The 19,267-nt window shown below is 41.4% G+C and overlaps 1 protein-coding gene across 4 annotated transcripts in view; it reads left to right on the forward strand.

Moving 5' to 3' along the window:
• Window positions 1–19,267, forward strand: part of NUP155 (nucleoporin 155) — a 387,607-nt gene that overhangs the window by 352,675 nt on the left and 15,665 nt on the right. For all 4 annotated transcript variants that reach the window (XM_078769705.1, XM_078769706.1, XM_068096685.2 and 1 more), the window contains 3 exons: window positions 6,044–6,154; window positions 14,912–15,048; window positions 16,986–17,092. In XM_078769705.1, the coding sequence (XP_078625831.1) occupies window positions 6,044–6,154; window positions 14,912–15,048; window positions 16,986–17,092 (355 nt within the window). The remainder of the gene's footprint in view (window positions 1–6,043; window positions 6,155–14,911; window positions 15,049–16,985; window positions 17,093–19,267) is intronic.

The raw sequence follows: 19,267 nt of genomic DNA on the forward strand, positions 1-19,267 counted from the left end.
CTGAGTTACGAGCTTTCGCCACCCCCACCAGGTGGGTTCCGGTCACGTGGTTATCTTTCCGTGCAAGTATCTCTGCCGTATATCGCTGCATTTTTGTTTTCGCATGTTGGTTATTTTGAGTTTACGCCAGCCGCCACTAGGTGGGTTCCGGTCACGTGGTTATCTTGCCGTGCAAGTATCTCTGCCGTATATCGCTGCATTTTTGTTTTCGCATGTTGGTTATTTTGAGTTTACGCCAGCCGCCACCAGGTGGGTTCCGGTCACGTGGTTATCTTGCCGTGCAAGTACAGTATCTCTGCCGTATATCGCTGCATTTTTGTTTTCGCATGTTGGTTATTTTGAGTTTACGCCAGCCGCCACCAGGTGGGTTCTGGTCACGTGGTTATCTTGCCGTGCAAGTACAGTATCTCTGCCGTATATCGCTGCATTTTTGTTTTCGCATGTTGTTTATTTTGAGTTTACGCCAGCCGCCACCAGGTGGGTTCCGGTCACGTGGTTATCTTGCCGTGCAAGTACAGTATCTCTGCCGTATATCGCTGCATTTTTGTTTTCGCATGTTGGTTATTTTGAGTTTACGCCAGCCGCCACCAGGTGGGTTCCGGTCACGTGGTTATCTTGCCGTGCAAGTACAGTATCTCTGCCGTATATCGCTGCATTTTTGTTTTCGCATGTTGGTTATTTTGAGTTTACGGCAGCCGCCACCAGGTGGGTTCCGGTCACGTGGTTATCTTGCCGTGCAAGTACAGTATCTCTGCCGTATATCGCTGCATTTTTGTTTTCGCATGTTGGTTATTTTGAGTTTACGCCAGCCGCCACCAGGTGGGTTCCTGTCACGTGGTTATCTTGCCGTGCAAGTACAGTATCTCTGCCGTATATCGCTGCATTTTTGTTTTCGCATTTTGGTTATTTTGGAAAATTTCTTAGTTTTAACCATGGGTCCTAAGAAAGTGAGTGAAACTTTCACTGTGAAACGCCCTGCGAGTGAAAGCGAGGAAAGTGTGGCGAAAAAGGCAAAAGTTATCCCCTCCACCTCCGCCAGCATCTTCGTCTGATCTTCAAGGTAAATACACTTAATAAAACCAGTTTATTTCTTTACATTGTCTTTTATTATGTACAGTATATACGAGGTCGTGCTTGTTTATACATTATTTGTTATTTATAAAGTACATTTTTCTTATTTAAAAACACGTAACAAAAAAAATTGGTGTGGTTTTTTGGGGGCTGGAACGGATTAATAGCATTTCAATGCATTTTAATGGGGAAATTTGATTTGAGAAACGAGCAATTTGAGTTACGAGCTCGGTCACAGAACGAATTAAACTCGTAAGTCAAGGTTCCACTATATATATATATATATATATATATATATATATATATATATATATATATATATATATATATATATATATATATATATATATATATATATATAGTCATACCCCGTTTTACGCCATTTCGACCTACGTCAAATCCGACTTTACGCCACTCTTCTAGAGTAAGTTTCAGTTCAGCGAACGTCATTATGTGCGACTTTACGCCACTCCTACGGACGTGAAAAAAAAAAAATCCTTAAAAATATATTTAAAATAAATAAAATAGTACATAAATTAACAATAAGAGAAGCTAAAAAACAATTTAAAATACAATAAAAAGCACATTAAAAATATATAAAAATGTACGTGCAGTAATCTGTACGTACGCGCAGTTGCTGGTTCTCATTCAAAACAGAGGCGACGTACAGTATTCCTTTACTGTGTCTGTGTTAGCCATGGGTCCTAAGAAGGATAATGCTAGTGTTTCCAAGCGTAATGTGGTTACGATGGAAGATAAGTTAAATCTGATTAAAAGGTGAAAAAGTGTCGGTGATAGCGCATAGGCCTTATCGCGAATCGGAACCGCAATGCGTCATGGGATCGGAAAGGGGCAATAGCGCCGCCGGCGGTCGCTGCAAGTTTTGTTCGCAAGTGTACAGCCAATATAAGTCAAGATCTACTCTCAAGTGCCTTGTTTGGTATTACACCTAGCGGAACAATTTCATACATTTCCAAACCTACAGGAGGAAACACGTTGGACAAAAAAATTGTAAAGATGACGAACATTGTAGACAAGTTCCAGCCCGGCGATATTTGTATGGCCGATCGAGGTTTCAACATTCAGGAACTGTTCTTGCATAAGCAGGTTGTTTCTCTTCTCCAATGGGAACCCCCCTTTCCCTCAAATATTTCTTTAAATCGCTGGATTTTAATGCCAAAAAACGCTGAATTTCTTTCACATTAACCATCTTCCTTTCCGTAAACACAGCGTCGATCGTAGACAGACGCTTCCTCTTCTGGGTTCGTGTTTACCTTTGCCCCCTTTTCGATCCCATCAGGCTTTGCGGTGGAGCACCCTCTGTTGATATTTACCGATTCGCGATAAGGTCTATGCCTTAGGGCTGCCACGGTCGAAGGTATCGACCATCATTCATGATAGGGAACGTATTCTCGCATACGTCACTGAAAAAGCGCCGCCGGATAAGACTGCTAAAATGTGTGTTTGTGTTCAGAAGAGACGCCATGTTTAAGGTGAATAACATACTTATTAATTTTATTTATTATTCTTTACAAATTCATTTATTAATTGTGTTCATTACTCATTAAAAAATATGACTAAAATGTGTTTTTAGTGTTCTTTAAGGTTTAGCGATAGTTATATACTTTCACGAGTTATTTACTCTAGTTTGTCTAGTTTTTGTCTTCAGGTGTTTGTCTTCATTTTAAGGTTTTTTTGTTTTGTTTTTTTTTGGATACAAGATCGAGGCTCGTGAAAGTGCTAAAAGGCATTACGCCCGGCTTACGTCAAAAACCGAGTTACGTCACGGCTTATGGAACCAATTAATGACGTAGGCCGGGGTATTACTGTATATATATATATATATATATATATATATATATATATATATATATACAGTGATCCCTCGTTTATCGCGGGGGTTACGTTCCAGAACCCCCCGCGATAGACGAAAATCCGCGAAGTAGCGACCATATTTTTATTTTATTATTTATATATATTTTAAAGCTTTATGACCCTCCCCACACTCTTATTAACCTTTCCCATACTGTTATAAACACTTCCTATACTCTTAAACACTTTTTACACTCTTAAACATACGTAATTTTAACAACATATAAAATTCTAATGGGTACTCACCATTGAAGATACTGTAGCTACCCATGGGTCCCCCAAGCAAGACCAGCATCAGAATCTCCTTGCTCCAGCCGGTGACGTCACCGGCGGGGATCCCCGGCGCGAGAGTGGCTGGTCACGTGACCGCTAAAGCGTGCCGCGCTTTGCGGGTATAATCAGCTACACCTGTTGATCACGTGACCACCGAAGCACGCCACGCTTGAGAGGCGTGGCTTTCGGTTTCTGGTTGTGCTTTATAGTGCAGCCCGATAAACGGGCTTTTCAGTGTTCCCGAGTTGGTTTTGAGAATAAATATCTTCTCGGACGAGTTTGTGTCTTGCCCGTCATTTCGTCCGTATCAAGCAAGAGCCCCGGCTCTTCAATACTACAACTTGCGTGATGAAGATGATGATGAATTAGCTGTGCAGTACTGATGACGATGAAGGTGATGACGATGATGAATGTACTGCACAGCCAGAAAGAGCGTTACAGTTACCCATTACGTGGGTAACTAGCGCAAGTGGAAGCTGCCGCATCTGCGTTTTCCATACGCACGACCTCTTTGTCTACCCTTCTACTGTACACTATGTACAGTATTTTATTTCTTGTAATATGTTTTAATTACTGTATTTTTCTTATTTCTTTACGTTTTTTAATTTTTTAGGCTAGAAAATGCTTATTTTACCACAAAAATATTTAAAATAATAGTATATAAAAATACATTTATACCGCAAAATCCCGCGATATAGCGAAAAATCGGCGATATAATTTTACATATACTAGCGAGAAAAACCCGCGATGTACCGAAGCCGCGAAAAGTGAACCGCGATATAGCGAGGGATGACTGTATATATATATATATATATATATATATATATATATATATATATATATATATATATATATATATATATATATATATATATACATATATATATATACATATACATATATACATACACATACATACATACATACCACCTTTAGAGGCCATTTTTCCCAGCAGAGCAGGGGTTGGCCTTTTTCGGGCACCGTGGTCCCCTTTTTGAAGCAATGTTTTATGGCCGGATGCCCTTCCTGCCGCCAACCCTGTTGGTTGCCTCTTGCGACACACAGGGAATTACCAGTGAACTGGTTCTCAATTTGCCGACCTCAGAAGGTTGACGGGCTGAGTCACCCCCCCTGGTGTTAATTCAGCGATCGACCGGGATTCGAACCCAGGATCCTCGGATCCCAAGCCGGCACCCAAACCGCTAAGCCAACGCCAGGCTCTGGGTAAAACCCAGAAATAATTTATTTATACCCCTCTGAACTGTTATTTAAATTTAATTATATACTTCACCACTGTAGAACACAAATCCTCTTTATAATAAATCCAATAACCATGCTATACATCGATATATAGCATGAGAGGGCGTGGCATGTGAGAGAGTTGAGTGTCAGGGTGAAGAAGAGGCAAAGAAGCCCGAATTGGCACTGCATTCTATGGTGATCAATAAAGCCCACGTCTCCTAAACTCTGACTCAAATCATTATTTTATTAACATTGAAGTATATACTTGAACACGCCACAGGATAAAAATGAACTCTCTAGTTTGTTTTTCGTTTTGCCCAAATTTCTGCCTTCCCCTTTGATCATAATCGTACTAAAATACGCAATTTGGTGTCTGTCTGTCTGACCGCGATGCATTTGGTCATTACTTATCCAATCTCAACCATACCGGACAAGATGACTGAGGGTCACACGACGGAGGTTTGTAGTGCCCTCATTTGTCCTCCTCCCAAAGGGGGTTGTCCTTCTTGGGCGAACTCTTTTTTCAGGTATATAGACAGCTAATTGTGGTGTTTTCCAAGGCTGCTTCTAATAACAAAAGTAATGACAACAGGGACCAAAAACGACATGCATGATATTTCGAAAAGTTGTGGACACGTTGTGGCAAAACTAGGCGGATGAGTTGGTTCGGTGACAAGAACAAGCCGATCAGATTTTGGTTTGGATCCCGATACAGCTTATCAGTGGGATACAAAACTGTTCAGCCTATCAGTGTATGCTCTCCCCCGGGTGCCTTTTAGTTTCTACAGTTCCTCATGCAGTTAATTTCCTATTATTATGTTCGTTTTGTTGTCTCCCACGCTGTTCTCATTTTGTGATTCTTCTTTTTTCTCTCTAGTTTAGCTCTTCAACAGGCCTGATATTTCTTTTTAAATACTTGGCTTTTGAGTCTAAATATCTTTGGCATTACATATTAATATTGTAAATACAGCATCGCACGAGTTCGTGTTTCCCTCCGTCTGCCAAAGGATACTAACAATACACTGTGGAAAATTCACTCGCATACCACTACCCTTGTAAATAGTACCATAGCTACACCTACATCTGTGGTTGTCTGGTAGGTTCAGGTGTCCATACCATTTTGGCTGAGATATTCCACCTTGCTCTTCAAAGTAGTGGAAGCCAAGTTGTATTCAATACGTCTTTCTACACATTGTGCTCTAATTTTGTTTATGTAAATTACGTTATTCCCATTGTGTTTCTCCATAACTGTGTTGTCAAATAAGGCAATTTTCATGATGTTATTCTGAACCATAGTCTGTGTAAATATGAGATGTGTGGAAAGTTCTTGGAGTTCTGTTGTCCATATTCCTCAGATCTGGCATTGTTAATACCGACAGTCAGACGAGGGTTAAATCACCTGATCCTACAAAGGATCTTTAGGCCATACTTTGGCACGGACTCAAAGAAAATGGCTTCCTCTTCTCATCCCACTTAAGCACTTCCAACGTAGTTTCCATCTCTCACCTTCTGGCCCTGTTCCTCATTTATGTTTGATCCTAATTCTGTCCTGTTTATGTTGTTTTTAATTATCTTTATCACTTAGAGCTGCAAAGCAGTTTAGGAATGAGTGCAACAGATCGCATGCAGCTTCTCCACCAGAAGATGGTCTCGCTGGGAAAGCTGTACGCGAGAAGTCCACGATACCTCCCTATTGGTGAGTGAGTAACGTTTGAGTTCGGATGTATGGCTGTTTTGAGGTCGGTACTTGCATTTTTGCTGATTGTTGCTCTTTGCCACTTACACACTGCACTGCACAACATTACGGTATTTATGCAAAGCCAAACCTGTGCTGACGACCACTTGCATTGAGTGACCACTGACCAACTCATAACAACCGTTGTTGGCAGTCCCTTCCATCCTATACGTTTATAGACCCTTTACTCATAGAACACCAGTGTAACATGACCAGCGTACATAAATATTGGTCCCTTGATCTTACCATTTACCTGTGAATAGCGACCACTAATCTCGGCAGCGGTCAGTTAACGAATGATAGTTATCAAACATTGGTCATTAAAGCTCTTGTCGCTGTAATTGCAGGTTTATGTCCATAAAACAACAGGTGAGTCTTTTGAATGTTGAATCACTGCTTTCTGATATTTTCTAATGACTTTATTAACTGACGATACCAGCAAGAAAATTAATGAACCCCCCTCCTCCCCTTTCCCCTTTTCCCTTCCTCCCTTTTTCCTTTCCCCTCCAGCTACCAGCTGGCTTGGCTGGTAGTCGCTTTAAAAGCAATGAATTTTATCTTGGCTGCAACAATGAATGGCGTGCACCATTATATTAATCCCCTGATAACTATTAAAACAGTTAAGCCTTAGATCTATACTTCAATTGGAGGCCGATGTTTTCCCAATATTGGTAAATTGGAAGACAGAAGTGCAACCTTGTTCTGTTCCTGAAGAATGCTCGATCACACCACCGTTGTGAGTGAAGAACGTCAAGCTTCAGTTCTAACCATCCAACACGATCAGCAAACTACAACCAAGGGATCAGGCGGGGGTATCTAGTCTCGGAAGCCTTAGTACTGCAAACAACAGCCGTGACATGTGATTTCATTTAAATTCCCTTCGCATGGGTCTTGGCCTCACTCGTGGGCAGAACATATCTCCAAACTGGTCGCCAAAGCTTTCTGATGTAATGCCTGTTTTTCCTCCCAGAAAGGATGGATGGCCATTACAGAATAGTTCTCGAGTGCGCGCAAGTGATGAAGTATTGAACAAAAATTGGTCGATTAATTATCTGAGCCTTTTTTTTTTTCTCACATCATAAATAATTTAGAGTTCAGACATCTTATTTTATGGAAGCTTTCTGTAATGGCCACGTCCTTGGTACTAAATGCCATTGTTTTATCCAGAAGCACCAGCTCCCTTCGGGTTATCCTTATGATTATTAATACCATGACGTTCCAACTTCAGTGGGCAATTTAAAGTGGTGGTATTCCCACAAAGTGATAATTTGTTCTGAAACGCCACAAATTTAGCACACATCACCAGATTGTGCTATTTCCGTTACATACATACATCCATACCCACATACGCTATTGCTCAATCTGTACCATGAGAGATGTTTCTCCAAAAAATGCAATGGTCAAAATACCAAAAAATGCAATTATGGGCACATTTTTAGGTCATCTCAACTCGTTTCTCAAAGAGATGAACTTGTAAAATGAGTCGTGATGTCCGGATGTCTGTCCGTCCGGTCGTCCGTCAGTCCATTCACTTTTTGCTATTTTTGCTTCTCCTCCCTTATCACCTGGTTGGTTGTTCTGAAAAGTGACACATGAATACAAGACAGTAGTCCACACAATCACTCTGGCTTCAAGTTTTCGATTTCAGATCATAGGGGCGCCCAGGGTGGGTTCCCTCCAAACTTTGGATCCCTCCTCGTACCTTATTTACCAACCGATTGCTCTGGAACCTCATACAAGCCTTCGACTCGATGGTCCACAGGATCGCTCAGTCTTTTATTTTTTGTTTTTGTATTATTCTACTTCGGATCATGGGGGCCTCAGGGGAGGGGGAGGATACCCCTGAAACTTCGGATCCCTACTTGTCCATTATTTACCAGCCGATTGCTCTGGAACCTGATGCAAGCCTCCTACCTGATGGTCCACAGGATTGGTCGGTCGTAGGTTTTTCGATTTTGTATCCGTGGGAGGGTTTGGGGGGTTGAAGGCTCCCAGGCCCCAGAACCCCCAAAAATCAGCAGAAGTCTGAAACACAACCTCAACTTTGTATATGCAATCAATACTTCAGTCTGTCTGACTGTCGCCATTTTTCTCAGATTTCAAACTTTCAGAGGTTCATCAGTGAGTGCTGTGGAATGTTTTAGTTTTTTTTTTTTTTTTTTTTTTTTTTTTTTTTAAGGCTGGATTTTCTTTCATAGCTCTACAGTGCCCATGCCTTTGTTGGTAATGTGAATGGTAATATTGAATGATCCCCGACTCGTGGGTGTAGGGAAGTGTTCTAGAGCTCAACAATTTTTTGTTAGAAAACGTTTGCTTCTTCAATATACCAACAGGATTAGAACAGCACCAGGCAATGCCGGGTATCCCAGCGGGTATATACAAGCAGAGTACCCACCATATCGGTGATCTTGTTCCAAGCATGCAACATATTCTTCTGACACATCCCTTCATTTGGGCAGTGTATAGGCAAAAACAGATCCTTCCAACTACAGACCAATCAGCCTGCTCCCAATTATCAGCAAAGTCATGGAATCCATCATTGCTTCGGATATCAAATCCTTCCTTTTCTCCAATGGCTTGATCTCCGATCATCAATGTGGGTTCAGACCAGGTCATTCTACTCTGGACATGTTGCTTCTGCTGTCTCAACAATGGATGGAGGTCCTCAATGCCAAAGAGGAAATCAGAGCTGTCTCCCTTGACATGTCACATGCCTTCGATATGGTCTGGCACCCAGCTCTGCTCACCAAACTCTCCTCCTATGGTATCCATGGAAATCTCCACGCATGGCTTGCGGACTTCCTCTCTGGTCGTAGTCAACGTGTGGCCCTGAATAGATTTCTCTCATCTCCCCTTCCTGTTCTGGCTGGAGTTCCCCAAGGTAGTGTTCTGGGCCCTGTGCTTTTTCTGGTCTTCGTCAATGATCTCTCCGACTCTCTGGAAAATCCTCTCTATCTCTTTGCTGATGACTCCACTCTCTGCCGCTCCATTCCTCATCCCTCAGATTGGCAGTCTGCAGCCTCCTCACTCTCTGCAGACATGGACAAAATCACAGACTGGTCAAACAAGTGGAACATGTCTTTCAATCCTGACAAATCTCACACTCTTACTATGTCTCTCCGAAAAGACCGACTGGAAAACCCTCCCATCTACTTTCTCAACAATCCTCTCCAAGAAGTTCTGTCGCTCAAGCTTTTGGGTCTCACTATCTGCCATGATCTTTCTTGGGAAAACCACATTTCCAAGCTGGCCTCCAAAGCCAGTCGCCGACTGGGCATCCTCCGTCGTGCGAAGTCCTTCCTTGGCACACCTGAGCTCCTCATGTCATACAAGGCTTTCATCCACAGCTCAATGGAATACTGTTCCGCCCTCTGGGCCGGGTTCAGAATCATTGGAATCTCCTGCGATGAAGCTAACTCTGAGGGCCTTTCACTCACTCACCACAGGCAGGTTGGTGGTCTTTCTGTTTTCTACTGACTCCTCTCCGGCCTTGCTCCCCCAGCTCTCTCTGTGCTCTGTCCCCCAAATATTCCTTCAGGGTCGCACAAGATCTGCCAGCAACCCTTTTATGGTTAAACTGCCAAAATCTAGGCTCTCTGCTCACCTTCACTCTTTCATTCCCCTTTTCTCCCACCTCTGCAACAAATTCCCCCACTGCCTTCAATCCCACTCCTCCCTCCAGGTCTTTAAAACAGCTGTTCACCACCATCTCTTATCTTCCCCCATCCAAAACCTTGATCTTTTCTACCCCTGCTAATTCACCCCAGATACACTTTTTTGAAATTCCAACTTCTTTCCTGGAAGTCCTTGCAGTGTCCATATGTTTTATACCTCGCCCACCTCCCCCCAAGCCCTCTCCCTCCCTCAGTTCTCTCGATGTCCCTGCTCTCAAATGTTGTGTTTGTGTACTTCCCCCTCTCTCCCCATCTTGTCTACCGCTCCCCTTATTTTGTGTTTTATGTGTCGGTTTGACTTTTTGTGTGATTAATGTTGGCTCTTTCACGAGCCTCGATCTTGTATACCAAAAAAAAAAAAACCACAAACAGTTGCCTCAATTGCTTCTGAAAATAAAAATAACCCAGGTTACGTTTATGAAGCAAAATCATGCATGCTGCTTTTGTGCATGTATAATACATCATGGTTATGTGGCTTGGATAATGCCAATTGCACCCCTCTCTTCCTCCCAATGGAAGAAAATACCGAGATGGGTGATTATTATTATTTTGTCAAACAAAACTTGCACATGCACAACTTCAGGGTGCCCTCATTAATCCCTGAAAGTTTTAGCTTCCTTGGTTAAATCCTCTCGGAGTAGTAGATGAAACGGACATACAACATACTTCCCAACATTATATATAGATTGCTGAAATAGAACAGCGAGAAACTTTAAATAGTTGCATATCAGTAAACTAGAACGCCACTCAGTAGAGCGCATACTCCCGCCGTGGGTCAAGTTGGAATAATACGTTTTGTTTAACATCCCCTCTCCCCAAAACAATAAATGAAAAAGAAAGTAAGCCCTAACTGTCTGAGAATTTATTTTGATATATCTCGGAATTAGAGGAGAAAAACATCATTTAAGAATAAGAATAAAAGCTTTAATGCAGTAAAACAGAAAAAAATCTTTCCCAAAAAAAATTCCTGGATCCGGAATAATATCCTGAGCTTCACCAAAAACTAATCAATTCTTCCTTATCCCAAGGGCAATCATCCCCACCAACTTTCATCCAAATCCGTTCAGAACTTTTCCACATATCTTGTTCACAAACACATGAACACACACACACACGGACGGACACGATCAAATGCGTTACTCCCTAGCGGGAGTAATAAACCTCAAAATCGCAGAGCCAGAACCAGAATTATTTATTTGGTCTGGGAAGCCCATGTGAGGTTTCTCCTTCTTCAGCCTCCAACAACCCTGGGTGAATATGCGAACTTTTTTTTAAAAGTTGGAATTTTGCCAAATCTGTTTTATTCGTTTAATATACCTCAGCGATTGACAAATCTGGAACTAAGTCTTTATATGTTCATCAAATACTGACACCGCGAATGACATTCGCTGAGCTAAATGTTGATATCTCTTCTGAGGTAAAAAAAAAAAAAAAAAAAAAAAAAAAAAAACCAGTTTTAAAGCATTATACGTATCAAACGATACATTTTATGAAACGGGGAAACCTAATACACACTTTGGTGGTTTTAAAATGACAGAATATGTCTTTATTAGAAAAAAAAAGAACATTGAAGACGATGCTGCTAAAAAAAATACACCGCTCTAACGCATAACCACGAGTTTAAACTACATTTACAACAAATATGAAAACTATTTTCATATCACAATGTTAAATATAGAATATATAGAAGATAATGTTAAAAAAAAATGAGCCCTATCTTCCAATGGTAAAAAAATCCTTCAAAGAATTCCTGGATCGGGAATAATATCCTGAGCTTCACCAAAAACTTATCAATTCCTCCTTATCCCAGGGGCAATCATCCCACTAACTTTCATCCAAATCCGTTCAGAACTTTTCCAGGTATCTTGTTCACAAACACACGAACACACACACACACACACACACACGGACACGAGTGAATGCATTACTCCCTGGCAGGAGTAATAATGAGGACTGTGGGGACCGCAAGGCTAGCCCCCGCTCTAGCAGGGAAAATGGCCTTCAAATGCCTGTTGTTGTATATCAGTAAATAATGAGCCATGAAATATCTAATTTGGTGATCACCTACCGCTGGACTTTTTAGTTTAAAAAGTTGCAAACTTACAAGCAAATTGTGCATCTCTGCTGTATGTCCACGCATCCACCCATGGTTTTTCCACAGCATCGGAGTTGCTAAAGAAGTCTGATAAAACTGATGGTTTTTCAAACAAATATCATACTTCAACAGTCGGTTGCTGAGAAGTACGCAGAGGTACTTAAATTTGATACCTCTGCGTACACATTAGGCAGTACCTCTGCGTACTGCGTGCACATCTGCGTACACAAAAAATGATAAAAACATCAACCAACAACATATTTCTGTATCTTTCTCATTCACTCACTTTCTTGTGCATGTGCGCACCACACTCCTTTTCCCCGTGCTTTTTGAAAAAAAACAGGGCGGATATTGTAATTGGCACAATCCGTCTGTCCATCCGTCACTCGATAGATATCCCAAACAGTTGTGCAGAAATTCACCAAACCTGGAAGTTATGATCATCACATGACAAGAAGCTAAAAGAGCAGTATCATTTGGCCTCGCTTCCTGGGGTGGGGTCAAAAACCAAAAAAATGCAATTTCAGGTGCATTTTAAAACATTTTAAAATGAGTTTTGTGTATGCAATCAACATTTTCGGGATGCATGAAATATGCAACGGGTCTTTTTATTTGACCCCTGGTTCATGCTCCGGGAGTAGAGACTTAGGATCACAGGGGTCAAAACAGAAGATTTGTTTTAAACTCAAAATTTGATATTTGACATTCCTTGTGGAACTTTTTGCATCTTTCAACTTTCTTTTAGGTTTGGAGCATGGGAATTTACAAATGATGTGCCATCGACTTCGCTCTAGTTATTTTCTGTGAATACTTTCTGTGGAAAAAAACAAAAACAAACCTAAATCGATGCTGCTTTTTAATTTCAGGCTGACAGGATGTCCTGGAGGTACACACACTCGCCTCTTATGTGTCTAGCCTGGGTTTGAATACCGGGCCAACTATAAACTACCATCCCTGTGTTTGGCATTTATCAGTGTGTGCGCCGTCCCTCAGATGGGCGTTAAACGGGCATCCCGTCTGCCGCCATGAGTTGGTGAACGTGAAAAATCCCACGATATCCTTCACAAAGAGTCGGAGAGCTATTGCCGGCACCATGACCAAATTACACATTCATGCCCCAACCAGCAGAAGGCATTGCATCAGCGGCACAGCCACGTCCTCAGCGTATGATGTTACCACGCAGCCTTGTGCTGCATACGAACAAAAAAGTTTTATTTCATGATCAGGGACATATTTTGCCGTGTTTTATGCCTCCGCCGACGAACGGTGATAACTTAAGAACGGCCGAAGGGATCTTAGTCAAACTTGGTGCAGGTATATATAATGAGGTAAAGATGAACTGATTATATGTTTGGGTTCACGAGGTCAAAAGCCAAAGGTCAGAGCAAGTGATGCTCTGAGGTCATTAGGTCATCTTAAGTTAAAAATTATGTTGCCATGCCAACTTGTGAGCAAGTGATGGGATTTTGAGCAAATTTGGTATAAGTATATGTATATATGATGCAAAGATGAACTTTCACACTCTCACTATGTCTCTCTGAAAAGACCGACTGGACAACCCTCCCATCTACTTTCTCAACAATCCTCTCCAAGAAGTTCTGTCGCTCAAGCTTTTGGGTCTCACTATCTGCCATGATGTTTCCTGGGAAAACCACATTTCCAAGCTGGCCTCCAAAGCCAGTCGCCGACTGGGCATCCTCCGTCGTGCGAAGTCCTTCCTTGGCACACCTGAGCTCCTCACCACATACAAGGCTTTCATCCGCAGCTCGATGGAATACTGCTCTCCCCTTTGGGCTGGTGCTCCTGCCTCACACCAAGCTTGTCTTCACGCTGTTGAAACCAAAGCTTTCAGAAACACTCACCGCAGGCAGGTTGGTGGTCTTTCGGTCTTCTACCGACTCCTCTCTAGCCTTGCTCCTCCAACTCTGTCTGTGCTCTGTCCCCCAAATATTCCTGCAGGTCGCACAAGATCTGCCAGCAACCCTCTTCTGGTTAAACTGCCAAAATCAAGACTCTCTGCTCACCTTTACTCCTTCATTCCTCTTTTCTCCCACCTCTGGAACAAACTCCCTCACTCTCTTCAATCCCACTCCTCCCTCCAGGTTTTCAACACAGCTGTTCTCCACCATCTCTTGTCTTCTCCATCCAAAACCTTGATCTTTTCTACCCCCGTTAATGCACCCCAGATCCACTTTATTGAAATACCGACTTCTTTCCTGGAAGTCCTAGCAGTGTCCATGTGTTTTCTACCTTGCCCACCCCCTCCCACCCCCCTTCCCATGCCCCTCTCTCCAAGCCCTCTCCCTCCCACAGATCTTCCGTTGTCCCTGTTCTCTGCTGTTGTATTTGTGTGCTTCCCTCTCTCTCCCCATCTTGTCTCCTGCTCCCTTTATCTTATGTTTTATTTTTCAGTTTGTTTTTATGCGATTAATGTTAGCTCTTTCACGACCCTCAATGTTGTACACCCAAAAAAAAAAAAACTGATTGAATTATGGTATCAAGAGGTCAAAGGTCAGAGGTCATGTCAGGTAAAAATGTGCTAACTTGGGCACAGCGGAATGGATCTAAATCAAACTTTGTACAAGTATGTATAATGATGTAATGTGGGCGAAGGGATATCGGTCAACGTTGTGATGTTGAAGAGTGTTCTAGTTATTTTGCAGCATGTCATTCTTATTTATTTACTTATTTATTTATTTTTTATAAAGGTTCATGGCTTGACATATTCTCATATTCTTTGATTGTTTTTTATTTGGATGAAGGATTTGCATGCTTTTCGCCTGCGTTGAGTGAGGTAATTGCAAGTGTCAACCATGTTAGATTTTACAATTATTTATGTGTTACTTTACATTTGTTGTTCTTTATTGCTAAAGTAGATTAAAATGGAACTTTGACCACCAAAGATATGGCAGTTTTTCTTTCCCCTTGTTTGGCATTGTGTCTTTACAGATGAAGTAGCAGGTCACCTCGAAAGGCGAGTCTGCTCACTCTCCTGGGATGAGGGCTTCGTCCCACACTGTCTGCTGGATGCTGGACTCTCTCTTTTGTGTCTGCTGGATGTTTATAATGGTCTCTTCCGTTGTCGTGTAAGTATTATGTATATAGGCCTGTCGTGTTGTATCGTGTGCACTGTGTTGTCTGTCGTGAAGGCATGAACCCCCAAGCCGGCAGTGGCTGGATAATTATTTTCGTGAGACTTTCAAAATCGGCACATATCTGACTGAATAGTGGCTAATTATTGAATTATTTGTTGTCAATATTAAATAGGTGTACGTCCTGCTTTATGATGCAGACAATATTTGTTGACAATATGCAGACAATGCAGACAATACAGACAAACAAGAAGGTGAGGTGGAAACGTGATATTTTTTTGCCATTGGACCATGTTTGTTGATTTGTTGTCAAACGGGTAGAGGTAGATTTACCGACGTGTGGACTTGAACCTTTCCTGAGTTGTAGACCCCAGTAAGTAGTCCAAGCTATTCTTTGTCCAATAATCTGTGCTCGGTATTTACAGATATATTTAATTTTAAAAACGGCAAATTGGGCCAAAACAATGTGATTTGTCAGCAATCCTTGATTGGCTTTATATACCAGATTACAACACGTATGTCACCTTCTGGATAACTTCAAATTAGGTCTTTCAATGTTGCAATTTTCAGCCTTCTAACCCAATGACATGAAGACTTAAGTTTGTTAACTCAACTGGACTATGTCCAGCTGAGTTTTTGTCGACACCCAGTGTCCGTCTGTCGTCTGTCTCTGTCTGTCTGTCTGTCTGTCTGTCGTCTGTAAACAATTCGACGTCTATGCTCTAAAAGTCACAAATATTGATGAAATTTGATGAAACTTGTTATGCAGCATCTTTAAGACATAAACTAGTTTGGGATTGCATTTGGGCGTTGCACACCCAAAAATGGGCGTGGCAGGGCGGCCATATTGAAAAATCCATTTTTGTCAATCTGGTACTTCGTAATGTAGCTAGTAGGCTGAAACTTGGTGTGTAGATAGTATGTAACAAACCTCAACACATATATTACGGGTTTTGATGATGTCCGAAAAATGACCTCATTGTGACCTTTGACATTTTGACTCAATTTTTTTTCTAGTTTCCTGTTTAAACATGAGATACCTTCAACGTTACTGTACCTCTTTAGCACATATAAACTATATAGTTTGTGGTTCTATTATGCATATGCTAACCATATTGATGTAGACCAGTTGAGTTCAGGTTCCCTGGAACCTCTAGTTTATGCTCCTCGTGCTGTTTGGCTCATAAAACAGCCGAGGCATTTTCGTTAGCTCGGGGTTACAATCCGAGACGAGTTGCCATTCCGACACAGCGGATACTTGACTGAGTGTGCAGGAAATCGTAATTTGGCCAGGGTGCCGGTGATAGCTTACCTGCTCTCCCTAAGGACACCATGATCTTTAATGTACACAAACTATCATGAGTTCCACAAATACCATTTCAGAAATTGACGCAGATTTAAGATTTCTGTGGTATCGTGATTCTGCACAAACATCACTGGCTTCTTGGAGTGGAACATTTGTGAACACGCTTGAGATGCCAATCCATCACATAGTCACGACGCTGCTGTTTAGCTCTAATTTACATGGTGGTTTAGTGCAGCACATTTACATACACTTGAGGTCACATTTATACACACATGAAATCCCCTTTACAAGCAAAAATAATTACTCATGCGAGCGCTCTGCTTGTTTGATGTAACTGCTGCATGTTAGGTTTTGGGTTATCCTATCCCCTTGCTGCTTTGCAGCTATGATGTGCATAAACATTAGCCAATCAGCCACACCTGTGAGCATAAATTGCTTTGATCTTTGACTGGTGCTGTTGTTGCGACTGGATTGATCAGTGCAAGACCAAAAGCTTCGACAGTCTATCTTTTCAGCGAAATACATATTCATTTATTTGTCTATTTTAGTTTTGCTTTATTAAAAGTTCCACTGATCTTATGTTGACCCAAAAATGTTTTCCTTTGCTTGTGTGCATGCATCTTAGGACTCAAGTTGGCAGCGGTTATCAAAGCCATTACACCTCCTCCATTCAGTGCACGTCTTGCTGCAAACTTTTGTCCAAGAGCCAGAACGTATTGCTGCACAGGAAAGGTGAAGGAGTTTAAAATAAATAAATGTATTTACAGTATATACAGTATACACACACACACACACACATATATATATATATATATATATGTATATATATATATATATATATATATATATATACTGTACAGTGATCCCTCGTTTATCGCGGGGGTTACGTTCCAGAACCCCCCGTGATAGGTGAAAATCCGCGAAGTAGAAACCATATATTAATTTTATTATTTTTATATATTTTAAGCCTTTAAAAACCCTCCCCATACTCTTATAAACCTTTCCCACGCTCTTATGAACCCTTTCTACACTCTTAAACACACTTTTGAGACCCATCCTTAGTCCTTACGTATTAGAAAAATATTTGTACGTGTATATATAGCTGTACAGTACATTGATGCAAGTTCTTTTATAATTGCAATTAATTAACAAACAAACATACACATATGATCATGGAACTACACAAGTACAGTACAACAAAGTATTTACATTGATGCAAATTGTGTTTTTGAAAGCAAAAGGCAATAATTGACAAAAGTGCCTTTAATCAAACCTGAGGCCTAAGCATACAGAAGTCTTCATGAGCTATTCAAAATAGAGATGATGATTAATTTTGAAAATTAATAAGAAATGCATTAGCTTCCTCTTGCATATGCAGCAGCTTCCTGATGGTTAATTTGTAGGAAGCAGTGGGGGGTGGTGAGGAGGGTGGTTATTCCTGATCTGATGCAGTGATTTTTTTTTTTTGATTTTTTTTTTTTAATATACTGAATCGAGGCTCGTGAAAGGGCTAACATTTATTTCACAAACAAATCAACCAGACAAACAAAATATACAAAAAGACGGAGCGGAAGACAAGATGGGGAGAGAAGGGGAAGCACACAACCACAACATTTGAGAGCAGGGAGAAGTGTGGAGGGAGAGGGCTTGGGGGCAGGAGGCGTGGGAAGGGGAGGGGGGGTGGGGGGAGAGGTATAAAACACAAGGGGACCGAAATTAGCGGGGGTAGAAAAGATCAAGGTTTTGGATGGGGGAGGATAAGAGATGGTGGTGAACAGCTGTTTTAAAGACCTGGAGGGTGGAGTGGGATTGAAGAGAGTGAGGGAGTTTGTTCCAGAGGTGGGAGAAAAGAGGAATGAAGGAGTGAAGGTGAGCAGAAAGTCTTGATTTTGGCAGTTTAACCATAAGAGGGTTGCAGGCAGATCTTGTGCGACCTGTAGGAATATTTGGGGGACAGAGCCCAGAGAGGGCTGGGGGGGCAAGGCCAGAGAGGAGTCGGTAGAAGACGGAAAGACCACCAACCTGCCTGTGGTGAGTGAGTGAAAGGCCCTTGGAGTTAGCTTCATCACGGGAGATTCCAATGATTCTGAACGCTTTGGTTTCAACAGCGTGAAGACGGGCTAGGTGTGAGGCAGGAGCACCAGACCAGAGGGGAGAGCAGTATTCCATAGAGCTATAGGATGAAAGCCTTTTATGTGGTGAGGAGCTCAGGTGTGCCAAGGAAGGACTTCGCATGACGGAGGATGCCCAGTCGGCAACTGGCTTTGGAGGCCAGATTTGAAATGTGGTTTTCAAATGAAGCAGATATCTCATCTGTATCAAAAGGTAATGACCGAAAAATCCCATCCTCCACAACCTCGGTCATTCATGTTACTCAGCGACTTAATTTAATTGCAGCTTTAGACAACATCATCGAAATCGTCATCATGATCATGTGTCTCTAAGTTGTAAACATAAGTTATTGTAAATTAGAGGTTACCCAAAGTATGATGACTCTTAAAACCATATTGATCATTAAACTGCAGGACACAGTTTGGCATCAACCTTGAAAATTACTTAAAGTAGCGAAGAACCGTCCAAGAACCCTCCTTATGGATGGGTTAATTACCCCCAGAATCATGGACAAGTTAATTACCCCCAGAATACGGGACTTTCAAAATGCGCGATTCTTTGTCTACTCATTTATAATGCATATTTTATTTCGATTTACTGTAATATTCTTTTAATATAGGTTTTAATTAATGTGTTATATTTTTATTTATATTATAATTAATTTTTTAGGCTAGGAAATGCTTATTTTACCGCAAAAATAATTAAAATCTAAAAAAATTAAAATACCTATAGGCCGCAGAATCCCGCGATATAATGAAAAATCTGATATATAATTTTACATATACTAGCGAGAAA

The sequence above is a fragment of the Myxine glutinosa genome, chromosome 1, assembly GCF_964187855.1.
Source record: "Myxine glutinosa chromosome 1, kmMyxGlut1.1, whole genome shotgun sequence".
Taxonomy (NCBI): Eukaryota; Metazoa; Chordata; class Myxini; order Myxiniformes; family Myxinidae; genus Myxine; species Myxine glutinosa.